This window comes from Haliotis rufescens, unplaced genomic scaffold (genome assembly GCF_023055435.1).
Source record: "Haliotis rufescens isolate VD_foot unplaced genomic scaffold, xgHalRufe1.0.p SCAF_19, whole genome shotgun sequence".
In the NCBI taxonomy this organism is placed as follows: domain Eukaryota; kingdom Metazoa; phylum Mollusca; class Gastropoda; order Lepetellida; family Haliotidae; genus Haliotis; species Haliotis rufescens.
In genome coordinates this window covers 11820526-11837866 of record NW_025963879.1, presented here as the reverse complement: position 1 = coordinate 11837866, position 17341 = coordinate 11820526, and the positions used below count along the sequence as shown (strand labels likewise).

The following is a 17341-nucleotide window of genomic DNA, read 5'->3' as shown; positions in this document are numbered from 1 at the left end:
CTACAAACATATTTAGAACGCTTCAACGTGTTCTGACGATGTAACACTTTTAGAACGCCTGTAAAGTGTTCTGGACCGAGATTCAGAACACTACACGTTCTCGGACACGTACTTCCACATTACTGAAACGACAACTCATCGTGTGTGTCGAATACAATTTACCCGATGTTTTTCAAGGTGTAAGAATTTGAACCATACACCCATGCATATTCTCTGGCATAAAATCACACGGACGAAATTCTGAACTGCAACCATGAACTCTTTATTATATTTGTTTGGGATGATCATGGATATTCAAGTCACTTATGAGTCAGAGTTCTTCATGAAACATTACAAACTGTCGTGTAGCAAATTGAAGCATACTTCCATACTTAAGATAACTTAAGTTTCAAGTCTTTCACGAAGCGCATGTACTTCGCAGATGTTTCTTGTGGGTAAATATCCCCAAAGGACGATGTTTGTAACAGCCACATGACCATCGCAGGCTTCAGGAAACTTCATGTCAAATATGACTCCCCAACATCCTACAACACAAAACATTTATTTGGTCATAGTCATATAGTTATCAAACTCGTACATATTACATAGGGCATTCTAACAAATGTTCGTTAGTAAACGCAAGATTACCGTGACATTTGTTTCATTATTTATAGGTTGCAAAATGTTTTGCCAAAAATGTCATTTGACTAACAAAGTTACCACTTACTTGGATAAAGGTTTGAGCAAAATATACACAAGTACCTTCTTATTTGATCTGCAAAACCTTGTTTCTTTTCCTCCTTTGTGTAGACGTGTGCTGTGTGCAATAATTTCCATGGATGGTACTGATTATCTGCAATGCACCCTGAAATAGAAACAACAAGACTGATTCTCTAAAATATTTCACATAAAATAGCCAAAAACATGTCCTGTGAAGGTTTAGTTCTTTTTGTTCATTACATACTTACACTACTCTCTGCTGATTTCGATGCTTTGTCGATGCTTGCTGATCATGCCCTCGGATCCCAAATTAGATGTTCAGAGATTTGTTGCATGTAGCCCGCTTCGCACTTTCAGGCGATTCATATAGAACCTGAAATATATATTCATTTTATTTGAACATCATTCAAATAAACGGAAACGTTCAAAAAGTGACAATTGCAATTTGGATTGGAATTTCATCTCATAATTTGTAAATAAAGCGAGTGGAACAATGGCAGAAATGACGGTCAAAATGGCGAGTAATATGTCGTCTGCTATGCGTTTCGTAAGGGGCCGGTTTTATTTCGCTTGCGATCAGCATATGAATATATCGCCGAAATATTACATTATTTTAGGTACGTATTAAATATGAAACAAAAGTATTCCTAGATGGATACTTACCATAGACACACCTCAGATCATAGGAAATTGTAGCGCCAAATACATGCGATGTCACGCCAGTTTCTCACATAACGGATGTGAATCACAGAGCATGGACAGCTTTGAATGCTTGTTAGAAAAACAGAACACCGATGTTCTATTAATGGAACACGTGTTCTTGCATATAACATTATAGAACACAGCAGAACACACGCGTTCTAGGAGAGAACGCAGGCGTTCAGCTAATAGACCGTATATGTTCCAGAGCACCCATTAAAGATCCAGCTAAAATTAGCCATCAGAATGCCAGTGTTCTGATACACGTAAATGTCCCCAATGCAAGCAAGTTATTTCCATGTATTAGCAATGAGCTGTATTTCAGTAATGTTTCTTGTATTTATTCAGGCTACATATGAGTTATATTAACACAAAGTATGCCATGTTTATAAACTATTTATTATTCATCAAACTCAAAATATAACCCTTCTTATACACATTTTCTGTTTGGCTTACCAATCTACCAGCCTCTCTTCTTCTCAAAAATAAATATTCCGAAAACACAAATATGATGGTCGAATTTAAATTTGTCTAACAATATTGAGCACATAATCTCTGCTAATGTGCATGGACTTCTCCCAGGAGAGAACACACGCGTTCTACAACAGATCACAGGCGTTCAGCAATAGAACACGTGCTGCACGAATTAGAACATTCGTATTCTGTGGCAGAACGTATGGACGCGTCCAGTGTTCTATATTAGAACACATAGATTTAGAGTGTAGACAGTTGACAATATAATATACAGTGCGAAAACGATGCAGATAATCTCTACGTTTTACAGAACGGACAATACGTCCCGACAACATGTAGGTCAGAGTGCCAGCCAGGACACGGCTGTATAGGAAGTACGCAGCTGCGTCATACCGGAGCAGCATGCAACAAGTCGGGGGTCAAGCGGTCAGCTCAATCGCTGTCCAGGTTGCAGAATGTGCAGGTTGTGGGTTCGAACTTTGAATTCGCCAAGTGTTCGAGTTTCTTTATCTGTGCAACTTAGGTACTTTCTCACACATTAACAAAGGCTAAAGGCTACTCTGTGATTCAGACCCTGACACAAATATATCTAAACAGCCTTTGCAAGTCTATAATAGTCCGCAAGTCTAGATTACTGCAGTCTCTGGTCTAATTTTTATTATATTTTATTAAGACAATTAAGATAATTCTTTTTCCGTTAGATTTGTTCATTTCTGAGACCAGATGTTAGTCTAGCTATATGCCTCTATATTTGTTTTGTAGGATTCGAACAGTTCGTCATCATATGAAGCCTCCAAAAGAGAGTACACGTTGTTTAAGTGTAGTTATTTATATAGTTGTATGGTTATATATGAATATATGCTCCTATTCTCCTGATAATGTGTTTATTAGTTATTAGTTGACGCAGTAATTACATATCGTTTTACTATCCTCGATATGGGCATTTGTTGAATTGTGGTCTTACAGGTGACCTTTCGTGTGCTGCATTTGTGATGTATAATGCACGGTCGGCATATATTGTAATAGGGAATGGGGAGTATCTGACTGCACACACATCATGTGTGTGCCAAGTTTAACGAGCACACGGAAGGAATAAAAATAAGTCCAATACTGATGACACCGTTAGAATATTTTTTACCAATATCTCTTCCCATGCAAGTTAGGATGCACGGGGTGTCTTTTTCGTCCGCTTTGCCACAAAATCCGCTGAACACTCTGTATTAATCTCTGCTATGTAGCCCGACATGGAGTCGTTGTTTTACAATTTGATCAAATAGACTATCCCAACAAAATCTATTTGACAGATAAAAACAAGCATAATTAATGGAATCTAATCCCTAAATGACTCTCTCTTTCTCACCACACGGCAATTGTTCTTATTGATGTATTAAAATGTGTTCTTCTTGTTTACGGTGAAAAAACATGATTAAAATTATACAACACTGAGATCCTTACTTCAATTCTAACTGAAATGAGTGAATGAGTATGGTTTTACGCCGCTTTTAGCAATATTCCAGCAACATCACGGCGGTGCATCAACTGAAATGAGCCAGCTGTACTATTTTAGAATTGATCAATAAAGGAAAGGACATTTCTGCATTCAGCTAATATTTTAACATCTGTTTCATTTATTACTATGTTGATAATGGTAGTCATGCACATCATAAACCTATTATGTGATCCTTGTCAGCAACATCAGCAAGAACATAAATTCAGATTTTTAGAGACGGTGTTTGCATCTTATCAAAGACATATAGCCTATTAATAAATAATAATGGAAATACTGTTATCTCGTAAAGGACGTGATGGTGCTTAAGAAAGCCAAACAACAACAACAACAACATAAAAACAAACATTACTTTGTTGTGACCTAAACAATACCATTCTACTAATTCAACCGTCTCATGCCTTCAAATATATTGTGCAGTGTTACAGAAAGTGTGCCTCGGTTTGTGACAACTATGGGGGCGGTCGGGTAGCCAAGTTGTTAAAGCGTTCGCTCGTCACGCCGAAGACCCGGGTTCGATTCCCGACATGGGTACAATGTGTGAAGCCCATTTCTGGTGTCCCGCGCCGTGATATTGCTGGAATATTGCTAAAAAGCGGCGTAAAACCATACTCACTCACTCACTGTGACAACTATGTCACGCAACTCGACGACTCCGCGAAAGTTCCTGATAAATGTTTTAGTGATATATTTTTGTGTCACGTGATTTACCGAGTCAAAGTATGTTTACTTATGTATTTTTCTGAGGGGTCAAAGGTGACAGCTTGGGCAAGAAACGGGGATTTCCGAGAATCAGTTATGAGTCACAAATCGAGCCATTCCATCTTCTGCCGGGACCAGCCAATCAAAAGTGGGTAGCCATTTTTAACCAATCAGAAGAAATGACTTACTAAGGGCAGACGACAGCTGAAGATGGAACATCCGGTTCGAGTATTGTATATAATGGTAGTTGGTGTTGTTGGATTTTATTCCGGCCCCTCCATTGCTAGAGTGACAGACAAAGTTGGGAAACTTTAAGAAGATGGACGCCAAGCTCTTGCTCCTGTTTGTGTCGTCTGCTGTACTTGCCTTGTCGTCCGGTGTCAGCGTTCTCACAACTAAAGCTCCCGATGTCGTCACCCCCGACACAAACGCCGTCGCCCCTGCATATTATGATGGTGTCGACCTGAACACTTTGTCGGATGATGAACTTAACGCCCTCGTTGACGCTGAGGACGAAATACTGAAAGGAGAGCTAGGTGAGTTCTAGTGTATTTAACATTTATGATGCTGCACAAGGAGTTACCACCTGGTTATATGCTGATTTGTAGGGTTTAAATTCTAACTAAACTGACAATACGATTGAATTGATAGGGATGCAACGATATACTGAGGCACCAGGCAATTGCAAAGCGTATCGATACGAGTCCATTGATCGTCATGTTTGGAAATATCGAATGCACACCGGTGTATACGCATCGCGATAGAGCCACTACATATTGAAATAAACCGCATTATTGTTTCAAACTGGACATATTCATCCCCGGAGTAATTGATTAATTATCTACTCCAGATCCTCGATTTTCCTATGTATTATATCCCCAATGCATTTGTTATCACATTCGTATGGAGATGCAATGTAAACTGGATAATCGAGGAATATATATGGACACCTGATTTTGGAATATATGTACGGAGTTCTAATTATGACATTCGATGGCCTCAGATCGCGTTTTGTCATGTGTTGTTTGATGTAGTGTCCCGTATGGCAAGCCGTTTTCACATTTATTACAGAATTACAGATATCTTCAATTTTTTTAAAGATATCTTGAATTGAATTGAAGATATCTTAAATCGAATTGAAGATATTTTGAATGGAATTGAAGATAACTTAATTGCAGATAATTGTAGATATCGACAATAAAATTTAAGATATCACGAAATGAATTAAGGATATGGTGAAGCGTATTACTGATATCTTGAAAAGAATTGCTGATATCTTAAATTCGATTATTGATATCAAAATATGATTTAAAGACATCAAAATGTCATGTTTTGTTATGTCAATAATTCAATTCCTGATATCTTGAAACTAAATACAGATATCAATAATTAATTATTGATATCTTCAATTGTTGCCATTATTAAAGATGATACATTAATAATGTTACTTAAATTAGATAACTGATATCAATAATTGATATAAAGATATCATCAAAATCATTTATGAAATCTTTAATTGGATTTTTGATATCAGTAACGGTCAGAATTAATGATATCTTGAATTGAATTAAAAATATCTCTAATTGAATTAAAGATATCTGTAATGCATTTGTGGATATGTTTAACTTATTTCAAGATATCTTGAATTGAATTTAAGATATCTTGAATTTATTTCTAATATATTTATGTACTGTAGGATGGTAATTGTTTAATGACATCTTAAATACATTTAGAGATGTCACAAACTAATTTGTTGATATCACCGTAACATTTTCAGATATCAGTAATTGTATAATGGATATCAGATATGAATTTAAGATATCTCTGATTATTTTGTGATATCTTAAAAACATTAGTTATATCTTTAAATAAAATACCGATATCTTTAAAACAATTGAAGATATCTGTAATTCCGTAAAAAATGTGAAAACGGCTTGCCATAGTCCCGCCATCCTTCTGTCGCATTGTTACAGATTGTATTGTGGCGGTTTAAATATTTCTTATGTATAACAAAAGAAAGACAGCGTCGTGTCGTCTCTGTGTCAAACCTGATAAATGTTTACAGAATCTAAAACAGGCGCAGATAAAGTTGGATTGGAATTGTTAACAGTATATGGTATAGGTGATAAAATGTTTTTATAGCAAGCTTTACACATGTGGAATATACAAGTAAAGAAATTGCGTTCATAATTCATGTGGTAGCCATTTCTATACTTTTTGCCTTGACGAGCTGATAATTGTCAGTTAATCTGTCTTCATAGCCACGTTTACTGAAGTCACTTTCTAACGAGAGAGCGACTGAGAAACATGCACTTCCTCGTCATAAGAATGTCAAGAATATGTGGAACACAGTTATCATGTGAATTATTTCGTTTCAAGGAATGCCACTTCATTATAAAAGCAATATTACTAGAACTTGTAATTATTAAGATGTTATACTTCCTCAGCCGTTAACACGATTCGGTTATAGGGAATCACGAGGAGTCATAAAGAGACTTACTGCGAGTTTTTGTGTGTGAAAGTATACACCTCGAAGAGGCTAACCACATGTCTAGTGTGTCTAGTGGGGTGATTTTACGCGCGCTCTTCTACATTCAGTTCACGCTGATACTGGACTGTGTGATGTGTTTGGTACAGTTTTAAGAAGACAAATCATGGCTTATATTGTTCGATGATTGCGATTGCGATTTTTAAATGTATCTATTTATATGTATCATTTGACCATTTCAGATATCAAGGCCTACCTCAATGCTGTTGCCGACAAACCCCGCCTCCACAAGCGATGGGTCCCACTGGCGCGTGCTGCCTTCTCTGTAGGGCGTTCTCTGTTCCGTAGCTTCTCCCGAGGTCGGGTCTCACGGAGCGGGTCGAGACTCACCCGGCAATATAATCGTCAAGGTGAGATTAATATCACTAACATATATCATAGATGTCCACATTCTGGAAATGTTGCGGTTTTCTGTTTTAACACTCTTCTGTGGGATTAGAATCCAATAAATTGTTGGTGAAACAGTTAACACTGTAACAACAGCAGAAACAGCTGAATCGTTAGCAGGAACAGAGGCTGAACGCGGCGTACTGCAGTGCTTCAGTTGTTTGAACTTCACAGTGGTTTAGATATTGGGGGAGTAATTTCCTGCAGCCGTTTACCACCAAAGTGCAGATGTAGTGTTGCTTGTTGCTTAACGCCACAGTTAGCAATATTCCAACTAAATGACGGCGGCCTGTAAAACAATCGAGTGATTGATATTATGAGAAGCATCCCACACTGTCTTGGTAACTTGGTAGCATCGAGAAGCCTAGTAGCAATAGAAATATCATTATCACTATTATTACCAGTATAACAGGTTCAGGATAAGGTCGACATTGATTAATCAAAATCGAATTAGTCTTTTTTTATATTCATAAGCATTATCACTCCCAGTAGATTTTCTTGACAAATGCACTTGAACCAATATATCCCATATATATTATTGAATTTTGAATTTTCAGGGAATTATGGTGATGCTGTTCGCGACTTCAACAGACTTAGCCCTAGCGGTACTCGTCCCATCACTGGCAACAACAACCTGCGGGGTATCACTGGCACGATGGGCCGACACCGTGTTACTGTACGCAACACAAGCAGCAATGGCAGACCCACTCTGGAAATCCGTTCCCCCAACACAAACGGCGGCTCTACCGTCCGGAAGTTCAGATACAACCCATAAATATGCATGATGTATGATCGAGTTGGCATTTGCTAATTCAAGACAAGAAATAAATCCAGTCAATGGGGCACTTGCTTTAACGTTTCGAACAAATGGTTATTATGAAGAAACTTTTTCATTGTTTATATTTGATTACAACTGTAAGTAAAGTAAATTTTAACTGAAACATTTAATAATTCATAGTAAGTTTGTGTCCATTTGACATCGGAAGTGAGAGTGAACGTGAAGTTGAACGAATGTTACACATCTTAGATTGATGTGTCATAAGCAAGGAAGACTGTAGTGAACGAGTAAATGTGCTTTGACGAGTTCTTATATCTTTTTGTATGTGTATTTTCTTAATAAAAATGATCCATTTCATACCTTTTCCTCGTTGCCTTTGCATAATATCGTTAAAACAAAAGTACCTAGTTCAGGCAATATTGATGCCAATCCATGATGAAGGCGGAAGGTCGCTTGTACGATCCTCTTCCGCGTCATACCAAAAGACGTAAAATATGGTACTTATTGTTACCCTGCCTGGAGCTCGGCATTACGGGGATAAAAAAAGGACTGGTCTGCCCGGAGTAACTATACTGTGTCTGATTGGAGTATCAATGTTAAACTGTGGTATGGTATCCCTGTGGGCCAGCACTGTAAAACCGACATAAGTCAGTCGAACAGTGACAACAGTCAATATAGTTCCAACTGAAAACTATTTCTTAGACAGTGGCGTAACGACGTGCATGCAAATACCAATTGCCTACACATAATGTTTCTATTGGCCTTTCGCTACAATCCATCGGTCCGCCCGCTGGAGTAACTGCCCTTTATCAGTTCAACGCTGAATTTCAGTATCTTAGACAATCGTCACTATTGTTTTGATTTTCTGCATATTCCCGATGGTTAATCCCGATTCGATCGACGCCTGACAAGGGCGATGACGCATTGTGTTTTGGAAACACTGTACCTATTCTTTTAGCATATATTTGAGTCTTTATATGTATATGTCCACAACATACGCCTTTTTTATCCGTTGGCTTTATCCTGCCGCGAAAACTTCCCATTATATGATAAAGTGAGATCTATGGATCCAGGAAAGGATTAGCGTCTCAATAGTCTCAGTCAGGGTCTCAACTCTTCCCCAATGTGTGAACTGTCCCACAGACTGCACCACACGTCCATAAAAGGGTCCTTAAGTTGCAGCAGTGGTGGCGGAGTATAAGGGATTTATTCTCCCGCTCAGAAATATATTTCCCTCGAAGACGGGATACACGTGAGGATCACGCGAACCAATCAGATCTCGTCATTCTGAAATGGAGGTATGCTAAAGTATTATATCAAGATCACGTGAACCAATCAGATCTCATTATTCTGAAATGGAGGTATGATAAAGTATTATATCAAGATCACGTGAACCAATCAGATCTCGTCATTCTGAAATGGAGGCATGCTAAAGTATTATATCAAGATCACGTGAACCAATCAGATCTCATTAGTCAGACATGGAGGTATGATAACAATATTTATCGGATCCAGTTCACCAAATCTTAATTCAGGCAAGGCTACAATTTCGAATCGACTATGTGACAATAAATTAACTTGACACGGAAGTGGTAGGGTGTGTTTTAAAATAGAATTTGGAATCTGAACTTTTAAAGACCATACACGTATCTATAAAGACAAGGAATGTTCACTGAATTTGTAGTTGACTTTATCCACCAACAAATTAAAACTGGATGGCTACCCATTTCAAAGCACCAAGTTATTCTCTTTTCCCTTTTCTCACTTTTGAAGTATTCCATATATACGTGGTCTAAATCTTTGTTTACCTTTTGAAGCTCTTGCTTCCTCGTAAAACCGTCAATTAAAGACCTCATCGTGGAAATCAATTTGGAGCAAATACACATGATGACACAATGGTGGATGGATATAAACTGAATGGCACCTGCCCTGAAGGCGGGGACGTACAAGGGTTAGTTTGTTTTTGACTGGTGGAGAGCGCCACATTGGTTTCTCTGAAAGTTTTAAAAATGAAATGAGAGTTACTTACTCTGGACATGTTTTAACCAATCGCCTGTCCCATTCTGTGACTTAGTCATGTTTCGTAATGTAGATAATCCACGCAATTTGTTCATTTTGTTTTTAAAAGAGCCCAAAATGTTTAGGGGAAATAATCACTAAAATCATTATTTTTACCAGATATTGCAAATCAGCTGTTACTCTGACGGGCAAACAAAGTATACTGTAATTGATGCAGTTGATGTTTGTTTGATGTACTTACATTGATCAAAGACGTATATAGATGTATGTACTACTTTGCATTGATTAATGAATAGTTTGTTTGGTATGTTAATTTTACCCAGGTCTGTGATTATTTTGTCTTCCTGATCAATGCTGACAGTGAGAGAAGTTCAGTTTGCCATTTTAATTGAAATATTCCTTGGTCACTAAAATAAAGTTCATATGAGATGTCGTTCACTGAACATACAAATTGTGAAATGCCGAACTATTTTGTAACTTCATGTACACTGATTAAGTGAAATATTACTCATACTCGACCCTCTTAGAATAGGTCTTCAGCAACAAATGCTTGTCGGAAGGGGTGACTAACGGGATCGGGTGATCAGGCTCGCTGACTTGGTTGATGCATGTCATTGTAACCTAATTGCGTGGATTGATGCTCATGATATCAATCACTGGATTGTCTGGTCCAGACCCGATTATTTACAGACTGATGTCATATAACTGGAATATTGCTTAATGTGGCGTTAAACAACAAACCAAGCAGCCAACCAACCTTTGAACCCCCCCCCCCCCCCCCCCCATTTAAAAAATGCTGGATCCGCCCTTGAACACACAAACATTACTCATAGTCTTGGGCTGAGGTATCAGCTGATTATGAGCGAAATCATGAGGATCTTGCTGATGGGGGTAATGAACTGTATTTTTTATAAACTTTCTCTGTGATTAAGATGTGCGTGTATTTGTTCCTTTAATTTAAATACCTTTTCTGAACAGCAAAGTCCAGTACATAATCTGGTTCAACTTTGGCTACCGACAAAGCAGACTTCTCAATCAGTTGCAATCTCTTCAACTTGTCTTCTAAATCCGTCACTTGTAATCTCTCCATACTTTCCTCTACTTTTGTCTCAAATTCCATTGTAGAAAACAGCTGTCGCGTTCTCCCAAATCACATATTCCACAGTTGATTACAAATCAACGTGATAAAAACAAATCACACGTGAGTAAGAAAGCTTCCATATTGGATCTCTAAAATCCGGGTGAGCTAGATCAAAGCACCAGATATTAACCGGACGAAACCAAAAGTAAAGTTCTCCGTAAGGTTTCTTCATTTTCAACGAGTAACATAACCTCGCACCTCGGATTATCTGTCCCTCGTGAATAAATGCTGCAAGTCTCTCGCCAAATGCTCCGGATTAACACCCTTCATTCACTCGGGACAGATAATCCGTAATTCCTCGTAGTTCGTTGGTTAGTGTCTAAGGTGTGAGTGAGTTGGGTTTAACGCCGCTTTTAACAAAGGCTTCTGGCTTGCCCTAGGGCCGCAACTCTGCACAGCAAATCGCGGCGCCTTAGACGACTGGGCCACCCGGAATAACAACATACACTGGTACATCTGTGATATTACCGGTTTATATGTGTATATTTAGCACCAATTCCTTTTGAAAAGGGGCGTAAGGGTAGCCTGTTAGTTAAAGCGTTCGCTCGTCACGCCGAAGACCGGGTTCGATTCCCCAAATGGGTACAATGTATGATATTGCTGGAATATTGTTTATTGCTAAAAACGGTGTAAACCAATATTCACTCCATTACAAAATGCGGATCAGAAAGAAGTTTGGAAATATTTTCGCAGATTAATCTTTTCACAAGACGGTAATTTTATATATGCCTGATGACTATACACGTCTACACGTGAGTATACGTTGATTGTTTTTGGTATTTAGGCTCATTGCTACAAGCTGTAGAACAGTACATGGGCTAAACTACTTCAATTTGACAGTGGACTTATGTGAAGATCGTTAACTGGGGCAAGTTGGCAAACATGCAGGTTTTCCATCTGAGGTATATGGTCAATGGCGAAACTAATGAACGACACATTTTGACGTTTATCGGACTGTATTATAGACCTGACATGCACTGACGGACGACTTCCATTATCGTTGGGACACCATTGGGGACGTCGTATTAACATATGACATTCATTATAGTTTGACCCTCACTCATAGAAGGTCCGTGCTCCTTTGAAGACCCGTGAAGATCCGGGGTAGAATTGGTCTTCAGCATCCCATGCTTGCCGTAAAAGGCAACTAGTCCTGTCGTAAGAGGCGATTAACGGGATCGGGTGGTTAGGCTTGCCGACTCGGTTGATGCATGTCACTGTATCCAAATTGCGTGGATCGCAATCACTGGATTGTCTGGTCCAGACTCGATTATTTACAGACCGCCCGAATATTGCTGAGCGTGATGTTAAACAACAAACAAACAAACTCCACTGAACTCACACAAAATGAAACTTTAAAGTCAATACTTTAATTATTTTTGACGATGCATTGTACGCATCATGCATTGTGTTAATTTTTCATGAATTAGAGGCGCTCGGTGACGTCATCATTGTATGTTTAGAGTGATTTAAAAATTACGTACGTTTGGGTGTGAGTAACAATGAGTCTGTTGCTTCCTCTGTGTTTGTTTACACGTGTTAAGCGATATAAATGTATGCATTCATCGATGGCATTGGCGTTAAAATTGGGAACACGTCCCTTTTGAAATAAATATTGTTTTAATGTCGAAAGCACATGAGACAAATTTAGAGAATTGATCCTATCCTTGGAAAATATGCAGTAAAAACAAAAAGCATACTATCTTCATCAATGTAGACAGTTGCATGGACAATATTAATAATATACAGTGCGAAAACCATGCAGATAATCTCTACGTTTTACAGAACGGACAATACACAGAAACTGTCAACAAACGGAACCTTTTCGTGACTGTACATTAACAGTTGTAGAGACTTCAACAGACGTGCTATAGTTTCAGGAAGAAGTGGTTTCGTAGAACGCGGGTAAATCTGAAAATGGGAATTCCGTCCGATACCAAGAAACCTGCCAGCCGATGTTTTTGATTATAACTGCACCAGGAACACATCCTCCGTCCCGACAACATGTAGGTCAGAGTGCCAGCCAGGACACGGCTGTATAGGAATTACGCAGCTGCGTCATACCGGAGCAGCATGCAACAAGTCGGGGGTCAAGCGGTCAGCTCAATCGCTGTCCAGGTTGCAGAATGTGCAGGTTGTGGGTTCGAACTTTGAATTCACCAAGTGTTCGAATTTCTTGATCTGTGCCACTTAGGTACTTTCTCACACATTCACAAAGGCTAAAGGCTATAGTCTGTGATTCAGACCCTGACAAAAATATATCTAAACAGCCTTTGCAAGTCTATAATAGTCGGCAAGTCTAGATTACTGCAGTTTCTGAAAGTGAAGTCTCTGGGCTCCTTTTTATTATATTTTATTAAGATAATTAAGATAGTTCTTTTTCAGTTAGATATGTTCATTTCTGAGACCAGATGTTAGTCTAGCTATATGCCTCTATATTTGTTTTGTAGGATTCGAAGAGTTCGTCATCATATGAAGCCCCCAAAAGAGAGTACACGTTGTTTAAGTGTAGTTATTTATATAGTTGTATGGTTCTATATGAATATATGCTCCTATTCTCCTGATAATGTGTTTATTAGTTATTAGTTGACGCAGTAATTACATATCGTTTTACTATCCTCGATATGGGCATTTGTTGAATTGTGGTCTTACAGGTGACCTTTCGTGTGCTGCATTTGTGATGTATAATGCACGGTCGGCATATATTGTAATAGAGAATGGGGAGTATCTGACTGCACACACATCATTTGTGTGCCAAGTTTAACGAGCACACGGAAGGAATAAAAATTAGTCCAGTACCGGTTACATCGTTAGAATATTTTCTCTTTCCATGCAAGTTAGTCTTTTTCGTCCGCTTTCCCACAAAGTCCGGCTGAACACTCTGTATTAATCTCCGCTATGTAGCCCGACAACTTGATCAAATAGACTATCCCAACAAAATCTATTTGACATATAAAAACAAGCATAATTATATGCAGGTACACGTGTAAATGACTGCATGCTAATTAGGTGCCTTTAATTTTAAGTCATGGAATCTAATCCCTAAATGACTCTCTCTTTCTCACCACCGCAATTGTTCTTATTGATATATTAAAATGTGTTCTTCTTGATTAAGGTAAAACTATATAATTAAAATTATACAACACTGAGATCCTTAGTTCAATTCTAACTGAAATGAGTGAATGAGTATGGTTTTATGCCGCTTTTAGCAATATTCCAGCAACATCACGGCGGGCCTAACTGAAATGAGCCAGCTGTACTATTTTAGAAATGATCAATAAAGGAAAGGACATTTCTGCATTCAGCTAATATTTTAACATCTGTATTCATTTATTACTATGTTGATAATGGTAGTCATGCATATCATAAACCTATTATGTGTATCTGTCAACAACATCAGCAACAACAACACATATTCAGATTTTTAGAGACGGTGTGTGCTTCTTTATTATAGACATATAGCCTATTGATAAATAATAATGGACATATAGTAATCTCGTCCTGATAGTAAAATCACTAGCTAAAAAGGATGTGAAGATGCTAAAGAAAGCCAAACAATAACAATAATATAAAAACAAACATTACTTTGTTGTGACCTAAACAATACCATTCTACAAATTCAACCTTCTCATGCCTTCAAATATATTGTGCAGTGTTACAGAAAGTGTGCCTCGGTTTGTGACAACTATGCTACGCAACTCGACGTTTGTAGAAGAGTCGCGGTGTTTTAATCTGTCACTTATATATATTTGCACAGATCGGGGTGTTGCACATAATCAAATTCAGGGGAGTGTGGACAACTGATGACGTTAAGCAGCTAAACAAAGAGTGTCTACCTTCCCCCTCAGTATATGTACACATGGTCTTTTGGTGATGTAAACAGCTGACGTAACACTGGGCTCTTAATGGTGAAATTGTGGTCAGTTGCCATGGTGATAAGATATGGGTCACCAAGCAACACCCGGGGACGTGAAACATGTGATTGACGTACACATACCATTTTGTTACAAACCATTTTACACAATGTATAGCACGCCACCACCACCACCACCACCGCCACCATCATCATCATCGTCATCGTCATCGTCATCATCATCGTCATCATCATCGTCATCGTCATCGTCATCATCGTCATCGTCATCGTCATCGTCATCATCATCATCTTACTTACTTTTTAAGAAGGTTTGCTCATAGTTAAACATTTAATTTAGCACACTTTACCCTTGATAACATCTTTTAACTCTGTGTAGGCCCGTTTCTCGGTCAAAGTGGAGAAGAAATGAATAATAAAAAACATAAGTACAACGACAAACACGTTTTCCTATCTGTACACCATTTCTCTTTCAACAGAGAGTTTATAAGACTCTTTGCTTTACGAATATACCATAAGGATACTAGTATACAGTCAAACACCGTTGTGTCGAACTTTGATGCGTCGAACTTAGGGCTGACTTGAAGTAAAAGCTTCGTCTCTGTGTTTTCCTTCTTTATTCAGCATTTCCGTTGTGTCGAACCTCGAATAACTCAAAGTCTTCCGAGAATGCATCTTGTCTGGATAGTAAGTATGTATACACTTTCAGCGGCCTGTTTAAAGAGATTGGCATAGTGTAAACCTGTAACATTGTATGCGAGTTCGTTTTTCGGTAAGAGGCTCTTAATCGGTTTAAACTAGGATTCGAACTCATGTACACAGCGGAACCTTGCAGTTGTTTTCACTAAGAGTTGGATTTGAAATTGCAATCCTCATGTTCCTTGAGACGTCACGGGCACGTCACGCGTTGTGGAATACTCACTGATATGATGTATGTTATATCGCATGTGATATCTCTACAAAATACATTATACATTATACATTTTAGACACCATCAAACATGGGTGTGTACTTTCTTTTGCACTGCAGTACAGTTAAAGGTGTCGTCTCAAACAGAATGGCAACTGGGAACGCCGTGGATATATTTTCCCGCATATACATTCACATATGTTGCTGTATCATTCAGAGCCAGGAGTTGAGTTGAATCCCAGTGTCTAAATATGATACAGTGCTGGTTGGTGTCACTGCAGGTGGAAACTGTTTAAAAGGCCGGAGTCACTTTGAGATTGTATCACACACTAAGCTGGCAGGGCGTCATATAAATGAAATACTGATTCACAACCCAAAGCCCCCTTTATTTCTGACATTCATCAAGCTGTATGGCCGAGGAGCAACAAAGGTATTAAAGATAATTTGGGAGTGAGGTTATTCCTTGAACCTGGGACCAGGATGTTCTATATTCCTCAGAAATAAACATTAAGCATAAACACTTCTCAGTGTATCTTAGACTGACACGCTTGTGCAGGATTGCCAGTGTTTGTCCAATACTCCATTACATGGTATTCATGGGGTATTCAGATATTGTTTGCATCTGAGTATAAATACGCGTTATGTGGAAGGGTTGTCCTCGTTAGAAGATAAGGGACACCCCCATCCCCGCCCCGCTCCACCTTCAACCCATTGAACATGCATGTTAAAAGTGACAAAAGTATAATTATTAGAAAAACAAGTTTCGTTCCAGGCTGCAATGAACGACATCCTGAGAAACCTAAAGACTGTTCATGGCTGCCTCGACCCATTTAGCAGAAAGCCCTTGTTTCCTGTATACTCATTGCACATCTTTCAGAATTATATATTGTATTCAAGAAGTCCTCCTCATTATAGATATGAATTCGGTTTGACTGATGTCTGCAACTGGACTTCTGTTCACTCGCTGTGACTCTCTTTACCTCCGACAAACAACACAACAATGTATTGAAACGAGAGTTGGGGAATCAGCTCGCTTAGCAGAGGTACCGCTGTACACGACCAACGCACACAACACAAGACCTGAGTGAAAATATCAGTAATATATATGCGAAGGTCATGATGAACATGATATAAAATGATTACACAAGATACATACAACATTAGTCACGATACATATTCGTAAGGTACACAACGTAATAAAACAGTTTTGTGATTGAATCTGGTATACCCGACACACTCTAACTTATACATTACCCGAGTGGGCATTCACACAAGATACATTCAGTTCAGCCACAATACATATTCCAAACGGTAAACAATGTAATTAAATTAACAGAATTGGCATCATTTATACACAGAAGTAGTACAATGGGATACACAGGTATGACATTTTCAGTTACCAAACAGACTTGCAGGCAGGTATTGCCAAGGGTAATATCATATAGATTAAGATTTAACATATTACAATAAAGTAATGTTTCTTACCTGAGTGAATAAACAGTCAGTTAATTAGACAGCCACAGAATGAATTGTGATCCGTATTTATACCTATTTTAGCCACTACAGATAATCTCACTTACTGATTAAAGTTGTTATTGCGAAATTTA

At 38.4% G+C, this 17341-nt stretch overlaps 1 protein-coding gene and 1 long non-coding RNA gene across 3 annotated transcripts; one reads left to right on the top strand and one right to left on the bottom strand.

Annotated features, from left to right (window-relative positions):
- Positions 1-38: 38 nt before the first annotated feature.
- Positions 39-2122, bottom strand: LOC124151202. 2 transcript variants are annotated; one of them, XR_006863338.2, is made up of 4 exons: positions 1363-2122; positions 948-1072; positions 742-844; positions 39-524 (listed from the first exon to the last, which is right to left on the bottom strand). It is a non-coding gene; the product is annotated as an uncharacterized LOC124151202 (long non-coding RNA). The 2 variants fall into 2 exon arrangements; XR_007221940.1 differs by having other exon boundaries at positions 948-2122.
- A 2203-nt stretch (positions 2123-4325) lies between these two features.
- On the top strand, positions 4326-8151 carry LOC124138934. The gene is made up of 3 exons (XM_046505844.2): positions 4326-4617; positions 6812-6979; positions 7574-8151. The coding sequence occupies exons 1-3, from the start codon at positions 4401-4403 to the stop codon at positions 7789-7791; spliced, it is 603 nt and encodes a 200-aa protein (XP_046361800.1). The 5' UTR covers positions 4326-4400; the 3' UTR covers positions 7792-8151.
- The last annotated feature ends 9190 nt before the right edge of the window (positions 8152-17341 follow it).